Source organism: Seriola dumerili, unplaced genomic scaffold (genome assembly GCF_002260705.1).
Source record: "Seriola dumerili isolate Sdu_G_001 unplaced genomic scaffold, Sdu_1.0 BDQW01000581.1, whole genome shotgun sequence".
NCBI lineage: Eukaryota > Metazoa > Chordata > Actinopteri > Carangiformes > Carangidae > Seriola > Seriola dumerili.
Genome location: NW_019174836.1, coordinates 582,629 through 594,975, shown reverse-complemented (window position 1 = coordinate 594,975; position 12,347 = coordinate 582,629). Strand labels below are relative to the sequence as shown.

The following is a 12,347-nucleotide window of genomic DNA, read 5'->3' as shown; positions in this document are numbered from 1 at the left end:
TTCAGTCTTTTTTTGTCTCGTAAAAAGCAAGCAAAAGTAAAAAGAAAAAAAAAAAGAGACATCAAGACTCAGTCACTCAGTGACTCACTTTTTCTGTCAAGATGCCAAAGACTCACTGTGCACCCTTCTGTCCAAACCATTCATAGCGGACTAACGGAATAAAAATAATTGTGTCTGTCCAACAAAAGAGAAGCAGAGAACAAAGGGACTTTTTTTAAGTAGACAGTCCATAGTGAATAGCTACCAGCAATTCAGCGTAAACAAACTGTGATATTAAAAGAGTTCTCCACTGATGTAGCATTTCACGCTTGCCAGAGAACCTGAGATATCATCTTTTTTTATTCCACGTATTCGTCTTCCTTATCAAACTGGTGCATAAATTACCCACAATGCAATTGACTGTTAGGTGTGTTATACTAGGGGCAGCTAATGTAGCCACGAGTGACGGGCCTCAAACAGAGATGAGGGGCCACTGAGATATTAGCTGATATCATCTAACTGCAGATATGTAGTTATCGTTAAGTAATTCCATCAGAGAGATCTGTAAAATGTCACGTTCAGCATCTTTGTCATAATTCTTACAAGTCAAGTCAGTCATGTGCCTCCGCACCATCCAGCTAATGTCGGTCCTCGTTCACTGAAAGCTAAGCTGAAAACGCCACCTGACACGTTTTAGTTTGAAAGCTGCGGGGTTGTGTTGCAGCCTGGACGGGTAGAAACGGAGAGGCAGACACCTGTCTTGCCTCCTGATTGGGTATTATCAGTCACAACAACCACACAGTGAATGAAACATGGATAGCAACCAAAGGTTAATACCTCCAGTTTGTTTAATCCCTCAGAACACAATCACATTGCTGAATATGAAGAGTGCATGGCTCAAAAAAAGAGACCGATAATTGCAATAAGTTTGAAATAATCGTGATTTAAAGTCATATCGGCCAGATCCACGATGCACTGTAATTGGATTTTTTAATCCCTGACATAATGAAATCACGATCAGCCTCAAAAATCCACTAACAACCAGGCTACATCACTTATCCTTCAGTATCTCTGGAAGGTTATTCCTCCACTGCGTTCCCTGAACATCAATCAGCATCAGTCTAACGGATGATTTGTGAATATAAATCCAGGATTTGGCCCACTTGAGAATTTGGAGGAGCACAGGCAGAGTCCACTTGAGCAGATCACTGAAGGAAAACATAGGAGACACGTGTGAGATTTTTGTCGACTTAATCAGCTAAATGAAGAGCCCGGTGAAACAAAGAAAACACAATCATGAGAACTGAGATAATTCCTCCAAGTCCACTGACACAAACGCAGAGGAAGCTACATCTCTCACCTTGTCAGGCACTTGTTTCATTTATCCTTGACAGAGGTGAACTTTGCTCTGGTATCAGTGGTAACAGAAGGCCCCAGAGGCCATGAGAGCAAACCCGCTGATATAAACCCTTCAGACACAAGCACAAGCCACACTGCGGCAGGATGGTACACACATAAACACAACCGTGCACACACAGAGACGAGCAGATACACACCTCCACAGCCTTCTCTGTATTCAGCAGATGTTTTTACTGAACCCAGGGGTTGGCTTTTAAAGATTATACAGCACTCTCTCTCTCTCTCTCTCTCTCTCTCCCCACATCAGGTAGGATTTTTTTTTTTTTTTTTTAACAGGAAATTGCCTGATCCGCCGTCCCAAAGGGAGTGCTAGTAGTGCAACTCAAATCCAAACACAAACACAGACAGAAGACACAGACTCACAAAGAAACACTTACGGGCACACAGGGATGAACATCACCTTCTTTATTTGTACGACTAAATGCATAACACTACACAATATAGAGTCTTTTCATTTGTGATTGAGTGTGACAAACGTTATTGTATCAATACCTGCAGCATATGAAATCTATGGGGAAACTACTGCTACTAGTAATCTGTCTGAGATTTTCTTATCGTGTTGTTGTGACACACTCTTGATATTCTGCGTTTTGGCTGAATGACAAAAGGATTTGTGTGGAGGCTTTTAAAGTCTAGTACATCTTGTTAATGAAACAACATTTATGAGTGAATTTGTTCACCAGTTTACTTAAGTTCAAATTCAAACTTATCTAGTCGACCTCAATCCAATTAAGGACAGATTCAAAGGTGAAGGTGAGCTGAAATTTAATCCATGGTGTTTCGTCATCAAGAGTCATTTCATTTCTTTGTGATTCAAACTTCAGTAGTGAGAGCAGCTATTTTATGCTTCATCATTTTGGTTGAAAAGAAGGTATTCTTGCAACATAAAATAAAGCCTGAGCTTCACTTTGTAGCATTTGGGCTCAGTGATAAAGTGGATGCAAATTGAAGATCAACCAACTCACAGCATTGGTGAGGATACACTGGAGTGGGGCTGCAACTAACGATTTATTGTTTGGTCTCAGAAAACACTACAAAAACATATCACAGGTTCTCACAGTTACAAATGATCCTATCCTAAATCCCAAAGTGACGTTTATTTTTTTTTTTTAAATACCTTGGTTTTTTCCAACGAACAGTATAAATCCCACATCCTGTCACTGTCACATAGCACAAAGAAAAGAAGCACATCTAAGGCTACGTCCAAACTAATACATTTTCATTTAAAAACTGTGTTTTAAAACGAAAACCATCTCCGTCCAGACGACTGTTGATACAGCTCTGTATCATAAATGATCTAGAAAAGGGAGTCATGTTTTCCAAAAACGCGCTCAGCCTGACAATTAAACAGACGGAAAGCCAAACGAAAGGGCAGAAGTCTCATTCACTCTTCAAACATTTTCAAAAGTTTCCACTGATTCATTCGTTGTTCACGCTGGATTTTTCAAACTGCGATACTATGTCAGAAAATACCCCTAAAACAAATATCTTGGACATCCATCTTTCTGATGATGTGTCCCCTTCTTGAATAGTTATAGGAGTTGTGCTGAGCTTTCAAAACAAGTCAAAACGACTCCAGAGGGAAAGTCATGGAGCCATTTAGAGTCAGGCAGATGGGGAACTCGAGGGAGGGCTGCAGTTCAGCTTACCTGTGATTAACTCAGAGCTGCAGCTGCACACACAACCTAAAACACTGACATTTTCATTTTATATTTAACGTTTATCCATGGAAGACTTGCTGTGCACACATGCCCTTTTTCAGCTTGGTTCTGCCTCACATTCGTGCACACCGGGGAGCTGCCCGGTACATATTAGCCTCTGAGAAACTCCACTGAAGCAGTTGGTTGGGATTTAAGTGCCTTGCTCAACGGCACCTTAGTGTTATAGGTGTGGATCGGAAAGGGGGCCATGTTCAGCATCTTACAGCCGTGGAATCAGTTGGCGATCCTCCATGAGGTGAACACCAACCCTCGAGAAGTGAATGAGTGAGTTTGCTCTGTTCTGGCATAACTGGTCAACTGGTCAACTGACTCCACTCACCTTAACAAAGCTCTGATCTTTCCCTAAACCAAACCAAACTTTAATCGCAGCGTTGTTGTATCATTTTTTGGTTTAATTAGGAGGGCTTGTTGGTAAAAAAAAAGTGCCTCTTACCGTGCCACAAATACTAGTCCTTTTGCAAGTTTGAACTCCACAACTATGATTATTGATTTTGAAGTATTTTGGGGACATTTTACGCCTCTAGTAAAGAGAAGAAAGTAGAGAGTTGGGGAATGATATGCTACAAAGGTCTTTGGTCAGACTGAACTGTGGATGTTGTAGTTCTGGTTTACGGCATAGATAGATATTTAAGTGTATGAATGGCCTCACCCCTGATGTAATCTGTCAACATGCAATCAATCAATAGTCAATAATAGCGAAGGAGTCAAGACCAGAGGGGCAGCAAGTGGAAACTATAGAGCTCAAAGGTGTAGAGCTACTTTTGGTCAGTACATATACACATAGACACACGTCCACAGTCAAATTACTGTGTGCTATAGTTTTTTATGCTGATTCTGTTGCATCATGTTTTTGTTTGGATGTTTTAACCTCAATATAAAAGCCGAACTATATGATTCAGCTGTAAACACCACACCTGTTGCTCTACTTATCCATATGTAACTATGTTTATCTGTATGGTCACTGTTCAAGAAACAAATAAATGTCTACAAATAATGTATACTTTACCATCTTTAAACACATTCTGTACAGCCTTAAACCTCTGGCTGTATTTTCAAATCAATGATATCATTTTGAAAAAAATAATTATAATAACGCAAATGTCATGCTCGCTGTGATGGTTTACACAACTCAAGCAAATATCAGCTAACTGAGTGTGCTAATTATTTCTTCCATCACACAGAAATGAAGGAAAACTAATGGCTCTCTGCAACACAACTGCATGGTTTTCTTAATGGTTCTTTTTAATGTAACATATAGAGCCGGAACAATTAATCGATTAATCAATTAATTGTTCGACAGAAAATTTATTGGCAACTATTTTGACAATTGATGAATTTGTTCAAGTCATTTCAGTAAAATGCCACGAAATTCACAGGCTCCAGTTTCTCAAATTTGCTGGTTTTCTTAGTCCTCTCTGGTATTAAACTTTTTCTAACATTTTAGGGACCAAACATTTAAAATATTTAACAGATTAATCGATAATAACAAAGAACATTTGTTGCAACCATAATGTACTTTGTTAGTTCTGATAAAATGCTTTAAAACTAGTTTTAAAAACTAGTGTCTATTTTCGAAAGATTGTCAAACAAACACACGAGTGTAGAACTAAAGATTCTGAAGCTATTAGATCAGTTGTAAAGATCTCCACTAACGACTCTACAACCTCTTTTTGAAGAGCTGACCCTGAGATGTTGGCAGAGAAGTGGAAACAAAAGCACTGGAGCAAAAAAAAAGAAAAAAAAAAGGAAATAGATATGCTTTTCCACGAGGCAACACAACCAATTTCAGGTGACATTTTACATCAATGGCAAACAATCGTGACTGTCGGGCAGAGTGCAGGGATGTCAGCCTGTTTGGCAAACACGTCTGTTCACACTGCAGCAGACACCGAAGCGAAAAAGCAGGACTCGTTTTTTTTTTCCTTCTTCTTTTCCTCGAAAAGTGTCCTGTGGTTTGTACAAACCTGGAGAATTTGATTCTGTAGAAAACAGCGGCCTAAACTTTGACCTGGACCTGTCAGCGTCTTGACAGTGAATAAATAATAAAAAATAAAAAAAACTGGCCAAAGAGTCTTCTAAGGTTAGGACTCAAACCAGGTCGATTCATGGAGTTTATTGGTAGATTAGAGGACTCTGTGGTCACATAAAGCCCAGTAACCTCTGAGGTAAGATCATGTGCACTGAATTTATCTTTGACCTTGTATGTGAGTCCCCGGAGAAATGTTCCTCCAGTTAGAAAAGAGAAAAATCAGCGAGCGTCAACAGCAGCTTAGAGAGGGAATGTAGAATAACTTCTCATTTTATGGTTTGCCCCTTGTGATCAGATCAACAACATGCAATAAAGGGTGTGAAACACCTGACAACACACAGGGAAAAGGCTAACGGAGAATTTACCACTGAATATGGTTTCCTGAGATAACCTATTTGTAATCTTTTTAGCATGGTGAGCTCGTGCAGCTCAAAAACATGCCAGCAATAACCACTTAACAACAAGATGTTGCCCAAAAGAATGAAAAAAGGGTTAGGATACTCCCACTTCAACTCCTAACAACAAAGAAATTAGATCAGGCAGGAGCCCTGGAGTCAGATTGGGTCAGATAGAAGATCAAATGTCCATCTCCCCTGTGGAGCTTTGTAAGCACCACATCAGCACCACTTTTCACCACCAGCTAATACACCTAATGGACCCCGCCATATAAAGGCTGTATTCCCCTGTGATGGTATGTTAGTGTGTGTGTGTGTGTGTGTGTGTGTGTGTGTGTGTGTGTGTGTGTGTGTGTGTGTGTGTGTGTGTGTGTGTGTGTGTGTGTGTGTGCGTGGGTGTGTGAAAGACACAGCTAGATATGCTGGGAGAGACAGGGAGGGAAAACAAAGGGCGCTATACAGACAGGCTACAAACAGCTTGAGCTGCAAAATGAGTGCATAATGTAAAGATTCAGTTTGTGAGTAATGTGATGCAATTCTTCGCAGAATTCATAAACTGGCCCCTGGCACCAACTCAATTAAAGAGAGATTTTTGCGCTCACAGTTTTTGTTAAATAGCTTTTAAACATCATTTACAAACAACAAAACAGTATGATATGAGCAGCTGGAAAAGGCAACCAGCAGGGACTCCAGCCAAAAACTAGTCCGGCACATTAACACCCTGTAAAACCCCCACTTGTTTACTACTTTATTAAAATATGGATAAACAGAAAAAGACACAAAGTTCATTAGTGAGCCTTACAGCTGCTGGTAAGCAGATTTTGTTATTGGAAAGAGCTAGGCTAGCTCTTTCCCCGTTTCCAGTCTTTATGCTAAGCTAAGCTAACCAGCAGATATAGACAGACAGATATAGGAGTGGTCTCAATCTCTTCATCGTCTCACTCTCAGCAAGAAAGAGAATAAGAATACTTCTCAAAATGCCCATCAGTCATCTCAGGACCACTCAGATTAATCTTGTGAACTCTTGTTTGGTTCCCGATTCCCAGGTTGGAAACACTAAAATACACGGCCGTGCGTTTGTAAACCATCGAAAAAATATGAAGAGATAATTAAAATTACGTCATTTAAAATCTTATTTACTCTCATTTACAGTTTCTCATGTGCTTTTAATCTTGTTCTAAATGCAACATTACCAAAGGCCACCAAATGAAACAAATGGCTCCTTATCCGCTGCAGTGAAATGAGTTGTCAGAGCTCATTGAAAACACTGCCATTCTTCAGTATAAAAATGTCTTATTACTTCCTTCTTTCACCACGCTCTCCTCCCTCCTCCTTCCCCTTTATCCCCCGCCATCCTTCGCTCGCTTTATTCCTCTCTCAGTCTCTCTAATTTGCAATTGATTAGCTGTCCTCTCGCAGCTCAGTCCCATGCTCTACATCCCTCGTACCCTGCTTCCTCTTTATCCCTCCTCACCCCTCTCCGCTGCCTCCCCCCCCCCGCCCATCCTCTCCTCCGTCTACGAGTCAATTTCTCTTTAACGAGCGTTGGTACATTTCACTCCCCGGGCACCAGAGCCCTTCTGTGTAAATAAAACAGAGAGCCGAGCCAAAAATCAATGGGCCTATTACCCTCAGAAAATGCTAAACAAGCAATATTAGCAATTCGGTTGGTAGTGGAGGCCGACTGCCTTAATGGGACTGTAGCTCGACCCCCCCACCACCCTCCCCCCAAACAACATTGCCGACACCACCATCACGCCGCCCAACCGCCTCCACCCACCCCCTTCAATCTCGGTTTCCACTCAACGAGCCACACACGTCGCATCATCGTATTAAACGCCATGGATGGAAAACACACATCAGCGTCCGTGCACACTGGCGTAAGAGTGCACACAAACACAGCCTGCACATCAAAATCATTTGCTTCCAAAACTCACACACACACACACACACACACACACACACACACACTGAAAACAAGCACACAAAGGCTGCTGGCAGAAACTAGGGATTCACTCTCCAAAACTGTTTCCTGACAGAAATCATTGGGCACCAGTCAGAGTCACCGTCCACATTTTATCTCTTTTTGTTTTTTCTCCCTTTCCCTCAACACACACACACACACACACACACAGTACACACACACACACACACACACACACACACACACACATACCAAGACCAGCAAACAGCAGGATTTATGGTAGACAACCCATATTTCATCAAACAAGTCTGATTAGTGTGCCAGTAAAAAGCTGCGCGTGGTGTGTGCAACATTCACACACAGAAAAACACACAGACACACACACACACACAAACACACACACACACACCACAACAACAACAACAGAAACAAACACAAAGACTAACACATACCCCCTAGTAAACATCTAAAATATATGAGCACATACAAACACACACACATACAACACACACAAATACACAAATAGCGCACACAATACTAAATAAACAACTACAGTGTACATACAGACACACACACCAAGTAAACATGTACAGTATACATACAGGCTGTTATACAGACACCCCACAACACACTAACACACACACAAAGACACACACACACACACACACACACACACACACACACACACAATATAGATACACACAAAAACATACTCATACAGCAAGACAAAGACCGATCATTTATCACATCCTCTCATACTTATGAGCGCACACACACACACACACACACACACACACACACACACACACACACACACGTGTCATGTCTCTGGAAATGAATGTGTAGCTGGTTAGCTGTGGCCCATTTAGCCTGGCAGCTGATGTGTGGTTAACACAGACATTTATGCTAATGACCCTCCGTGTTTAAAAAAGGCAGCAGTAATGTAAAGGCTCGTTAAAGGCCAAATCCTCGCTCACTCCGCTCATTTTTCAGCCCATTTTCTCTTTCAATTAAACTGATGAAATTATTATTCACATGTGAAATTACTGCTCAACCTCGCCAGGCACCAAAACACGCTGAAACAGAACAAATGAGAAATGGGGGGAATTCTTAAGCACTGCTCTTTTTTTGTTTTTTTTTTTGTTTTTTTTTTTTGTTTTACATTCGTTCATTATGAAACACGGTATATCTTTAACACACAATCTGGGCTCTTCACACAGTTTGTGCCCCTCCCATTGTATCATTACATTCAAGTTACAGCTAAGTGTCAGAGTAACCCGGCCCAGAAGGTTGTTCACAAAACACAGCGCTTGTCTTAAGGTTTTCCCAGAATCCAAAAGTTTGACACACTTAGACACTGTTTCTCAAGGTGCAACTACATTTCCTGACGTGTTCTTTCCAAAATATAAGTAAAATAAGATATAATAATAACACATTACTTTGTATGAAAATATAAAATGTTGAAAAGAAACAATATATATACAAATACTGATAATAAGATTATGGTTAATTATGGTTAACACTGTAGAAATTGAGGAAGGAGATTAGCGGCTAGCATTATGAAACCGAGTGGTGTTAAATCTTCTTTAACACGGAGTAAACAGAACATTTTTCCATCAATGAGGATTCTGGAAATACTTTCAAAAAAGTGTTTTTTTTCTAAGATTACCAGTTAGCGAACACAAGAATATCATAAGCAACGAATATGTCAACCTCAAAAAGGAGGTAAAAACTATTTAAATGTATGTATTCTTGCAGAACTTAACGAAACTATAAACTGCATAATGTGCGGCACCTGGAAAAACAGGTTGGGACATTTTTGAAACTGAACTGACAGCGAGTTTAGCAGGAACTACGGATTTCAGCCTCAAAATGTAAAACATGTTGATCTTATTTACCCTCTGCATTTATCTGACACCTACTACAGTGAGGAATCAGTTTCACTTCCTTTTCACACATAGTAAAAAAAGAAAAAAAGTTTCCTACCTGCTTGTGCATCTCGATGTTGAGTCCGTATGACATTTCATAGTACTGAAAAAAAAACAAAACAAAGATCAAACGTGTCCTCTCTGTTCCTCTTTTTGCACACAACAAAAATACTGATGCACACACCCCCCACCCCCCCCCACACACACACACACCCACCCACACACTCAAACACACAAACACACACACACACACACGTAGTCAATGGCACTCACCATGACATAGTGTCTCTGCATCTCAGTTTTCTCACTGGCCAGTTTCTCACACTCCAATTTCAGACTGTGAGGCAGAAGGAAAATATCATGTTAGTGTATGTCACGATCAAACCCACAGCAGCCCTCACACACGTTCAAAGGTAAAACAAAAGTGCACTTCAAATCAATTATGACTTTAAAAAAGACTGAAATAATTAAATTGGAGATGTCACTTGTAGAGCACCAAACCTCTAAGTGACTACATCCTGTTACTTTAAATTTGCATTTCTAAATTTGAGTGGAACATAGAGAGAAAGAAAGAAAAAAAAAAAAAGAGTCCCCTTGGATCACACCAGTTTCCCCTGCAGACACAGAAGACACTTACTCAGCAGGTACTGTGCAGTAATTAATGGATCAATAGACGACCACACAAAACTCATCATATATTCTTACAGTGAGTGGAAGCCCAAACTGCACCATCAACAAAAAAGCAACCATATAATGAGGATCCATTTTACAAGTGTGGCCACACAAAAGCTGAACTCTTTCAGATTGTTGGTTGTCACTGGAAAGCTGCGATACATCACTACAGGAAGCTTTTGTTGAGGAGATCATCAGGTGTATAACGGTATCTAACTGGTGCAGGTAAAGTTAGGATGCTGACGGACTAAAGGAGCGATTTAAAGGTTAGAATTGGTGATGTACTGTTGTATATTCAGTGCGTATATCTGACCCACCCTTACTCGCCCCGCCCCCAAATCAGTGTCTCCCTGCTGTTAGGATTTCACTGGTATGCAGCAGTTTGATCACATGCAGCTGGCACTTTCCTTGGTTCAGCTCGTTCTTGATTGGCCAACAAACTGGACCGCTGGTTCATCTCACCAGGTGATTGGGCAATAATTACAAGGTGGCCCGAGGCGAGCGATTATTATGCATTGGTATCGTGCTTATGGTTCTTCCCCAAGCAATGTATTTCACACTTCATCATGTCGGGTAAAAAAAGCATTTCACACCACTTGCACTTGCAGAGAGAGACGTGCATACCAAGGCTGGTGGGGGTTTACCTGTGGATAGTCACCGAGTGAGTGATGGACCTGAGACAAAACGTGGACTGCCAGTGTGTTCGCTCTATTCACAGGATCCGTGGAGAACCGGTTTCGTGGGATCTCCAGAGGGATATCTACCTCACACTGAGCATGTTTTATGTCTCAATCAAATCCTTCACAAAAATCCATCCGTGTCTTATATTTCATGGCATTGCATCATGCATTTCCCTAATATTCTGGTGATACTGTGTGACTCATAGATGATTGGTGCAAGGCAGGTCAACATCACAGACATTAACCTCTCTAACCTAATGTGGTTTCAGTTTACAATATGGGCTAAGGCCAACTGATACTTATTATCACTACTGATTATTCTTCTGCTTTTTTTTTTATCAATTAATGGTTTGTCCTAACATCAGCAAATTATGAAAAATTACATGTTCCCAGACCCCATGATGCCTTTTTTAAAATGTTGATTGCTGTTTTGTATGATGAGCAAACCAAAACACAAAGATGTTCAATCTTTTTTTTTTTGTTGTTAACAATAAAAGAATAAGAAAACCGGAAAATACTGACAATGAAGAATCTGGAGCCATTTGTCCTTTTGAAATTGCAATTTTTGATTAAAATTGCTCCTGATAAATTTTCTTTTTTCTGTCAATTAACCACTCAATTAATAGATGCAGCTCTATAGACCCAGAATAACACACAGATCAAATTTATAACCACTTTTTATCCCACAGCAGGAACTTTCGTCAGTATTTTATGGGCCGATGAGCAGATGTTTCCGTGCAGCGTTAATGTCATGCTCCATCCAAACTCTCACCTGTGATACTGAGCTTGCAGGAACTGGAACTCCTCCTTGATCCGGTCGCAGGACTCGGTGACAGTGAACTTGAACGGCTGTCCCGGCTGGTGGGGGACCTCAACCCAAACCAAACAGCATGTGAGGGAAGAGAGGAAGAACTGAGCCACCAAAGTTCAGTGTCACGACACACACACTCGCACACACACTCGCACAGAGGCAAGACTGTAGATGACAATAGGCCTCTGTGATACGGATGGCCTTTTGGTTTCACACAGTCTCCTCACACGGTAACCCACGCACACTCACAGACACACACATACAGCTGCAGCAGTTTGACAATGAGCGCAATTGTCCGTGCGAGCGCGCAGTGGCACGGAAACTTGATCTAAACTGATTACGCATCAGGCGCGCGGCTGTTAATCCGCGCTGTTTTGACACACTGCCTTGGCTGCTACTGCTCTCTACTTACCGGATGCCGTGCCGGGGGGTACATCTTGCTCAGATCTCGAATCATTAAAAATGTATTTCAAAGTTCATCCACATAAACACGAAAACAAAATGTGTGAGCACGGATCTTTCCCCGTGCGTAAAAGGTCAGTCAGTGGTCGCTTTGCGGTCTACGTGCGTGTTCCGTGAAGAGCGAAAACATCCTCGGATATTTGGCTGGTCAAAGACAGTGACACAGTATTTCAAAAGTCCATTCAGTGTGATAATCAGAGCAGGAGTTGCTTCACTCTTCTCCAAAACCTCCAGCGCGTTATTCTATGCGCAACAAAGCTTTAAATTCTCCCTCTGAACTAACAACGAATCCTCTTATTTTCTCTGATTTCCCCTACAAAGCATCGA

The 12,347-nt window shown here is 41.1% G+C and overlaps 1 protein-coding gene across 16 annotated transcripts in view; it reads right to left on the bottom strand.

Moving 5' to 3' along the window:
- Positions 1-12,027, bottom strand: part of LOC111236147 (transducin-like enhancer protein 4) — a 36,811-nt gene extending 24,784 nt beyond the window's left edge. For all 16 annotated transcript variants that reach the window (XM_022764776.1, XM_022764778.1, XM_022764773.1 and 13 more), the window contains exons 1-4: positions 11,971-12,027; positions 11,520-11,617; positions 9,669-9,732; positions 9,454-9,498 (exon numbers count right to left, since the gene is read on the bottom strand). In XM_022764776.1, coding sequence (XP_022620497.1) covers positions 9,454-9,498; positions 9,669-9,732; positions 11,520-11,617; positions 11,971-12,015 — 252 coding nt within the window. In that variant the 5' untranslated portion in view covers positions 12,016-12,027. The remainder of the gene's footprint in view (positions 1-9,453; positions 9,499-9,668; positions 9,733-11,519; positions 11,618-11,970) is intronic.
- Positions 12,028-12,347: the final 320 nt, after the last annotated feature.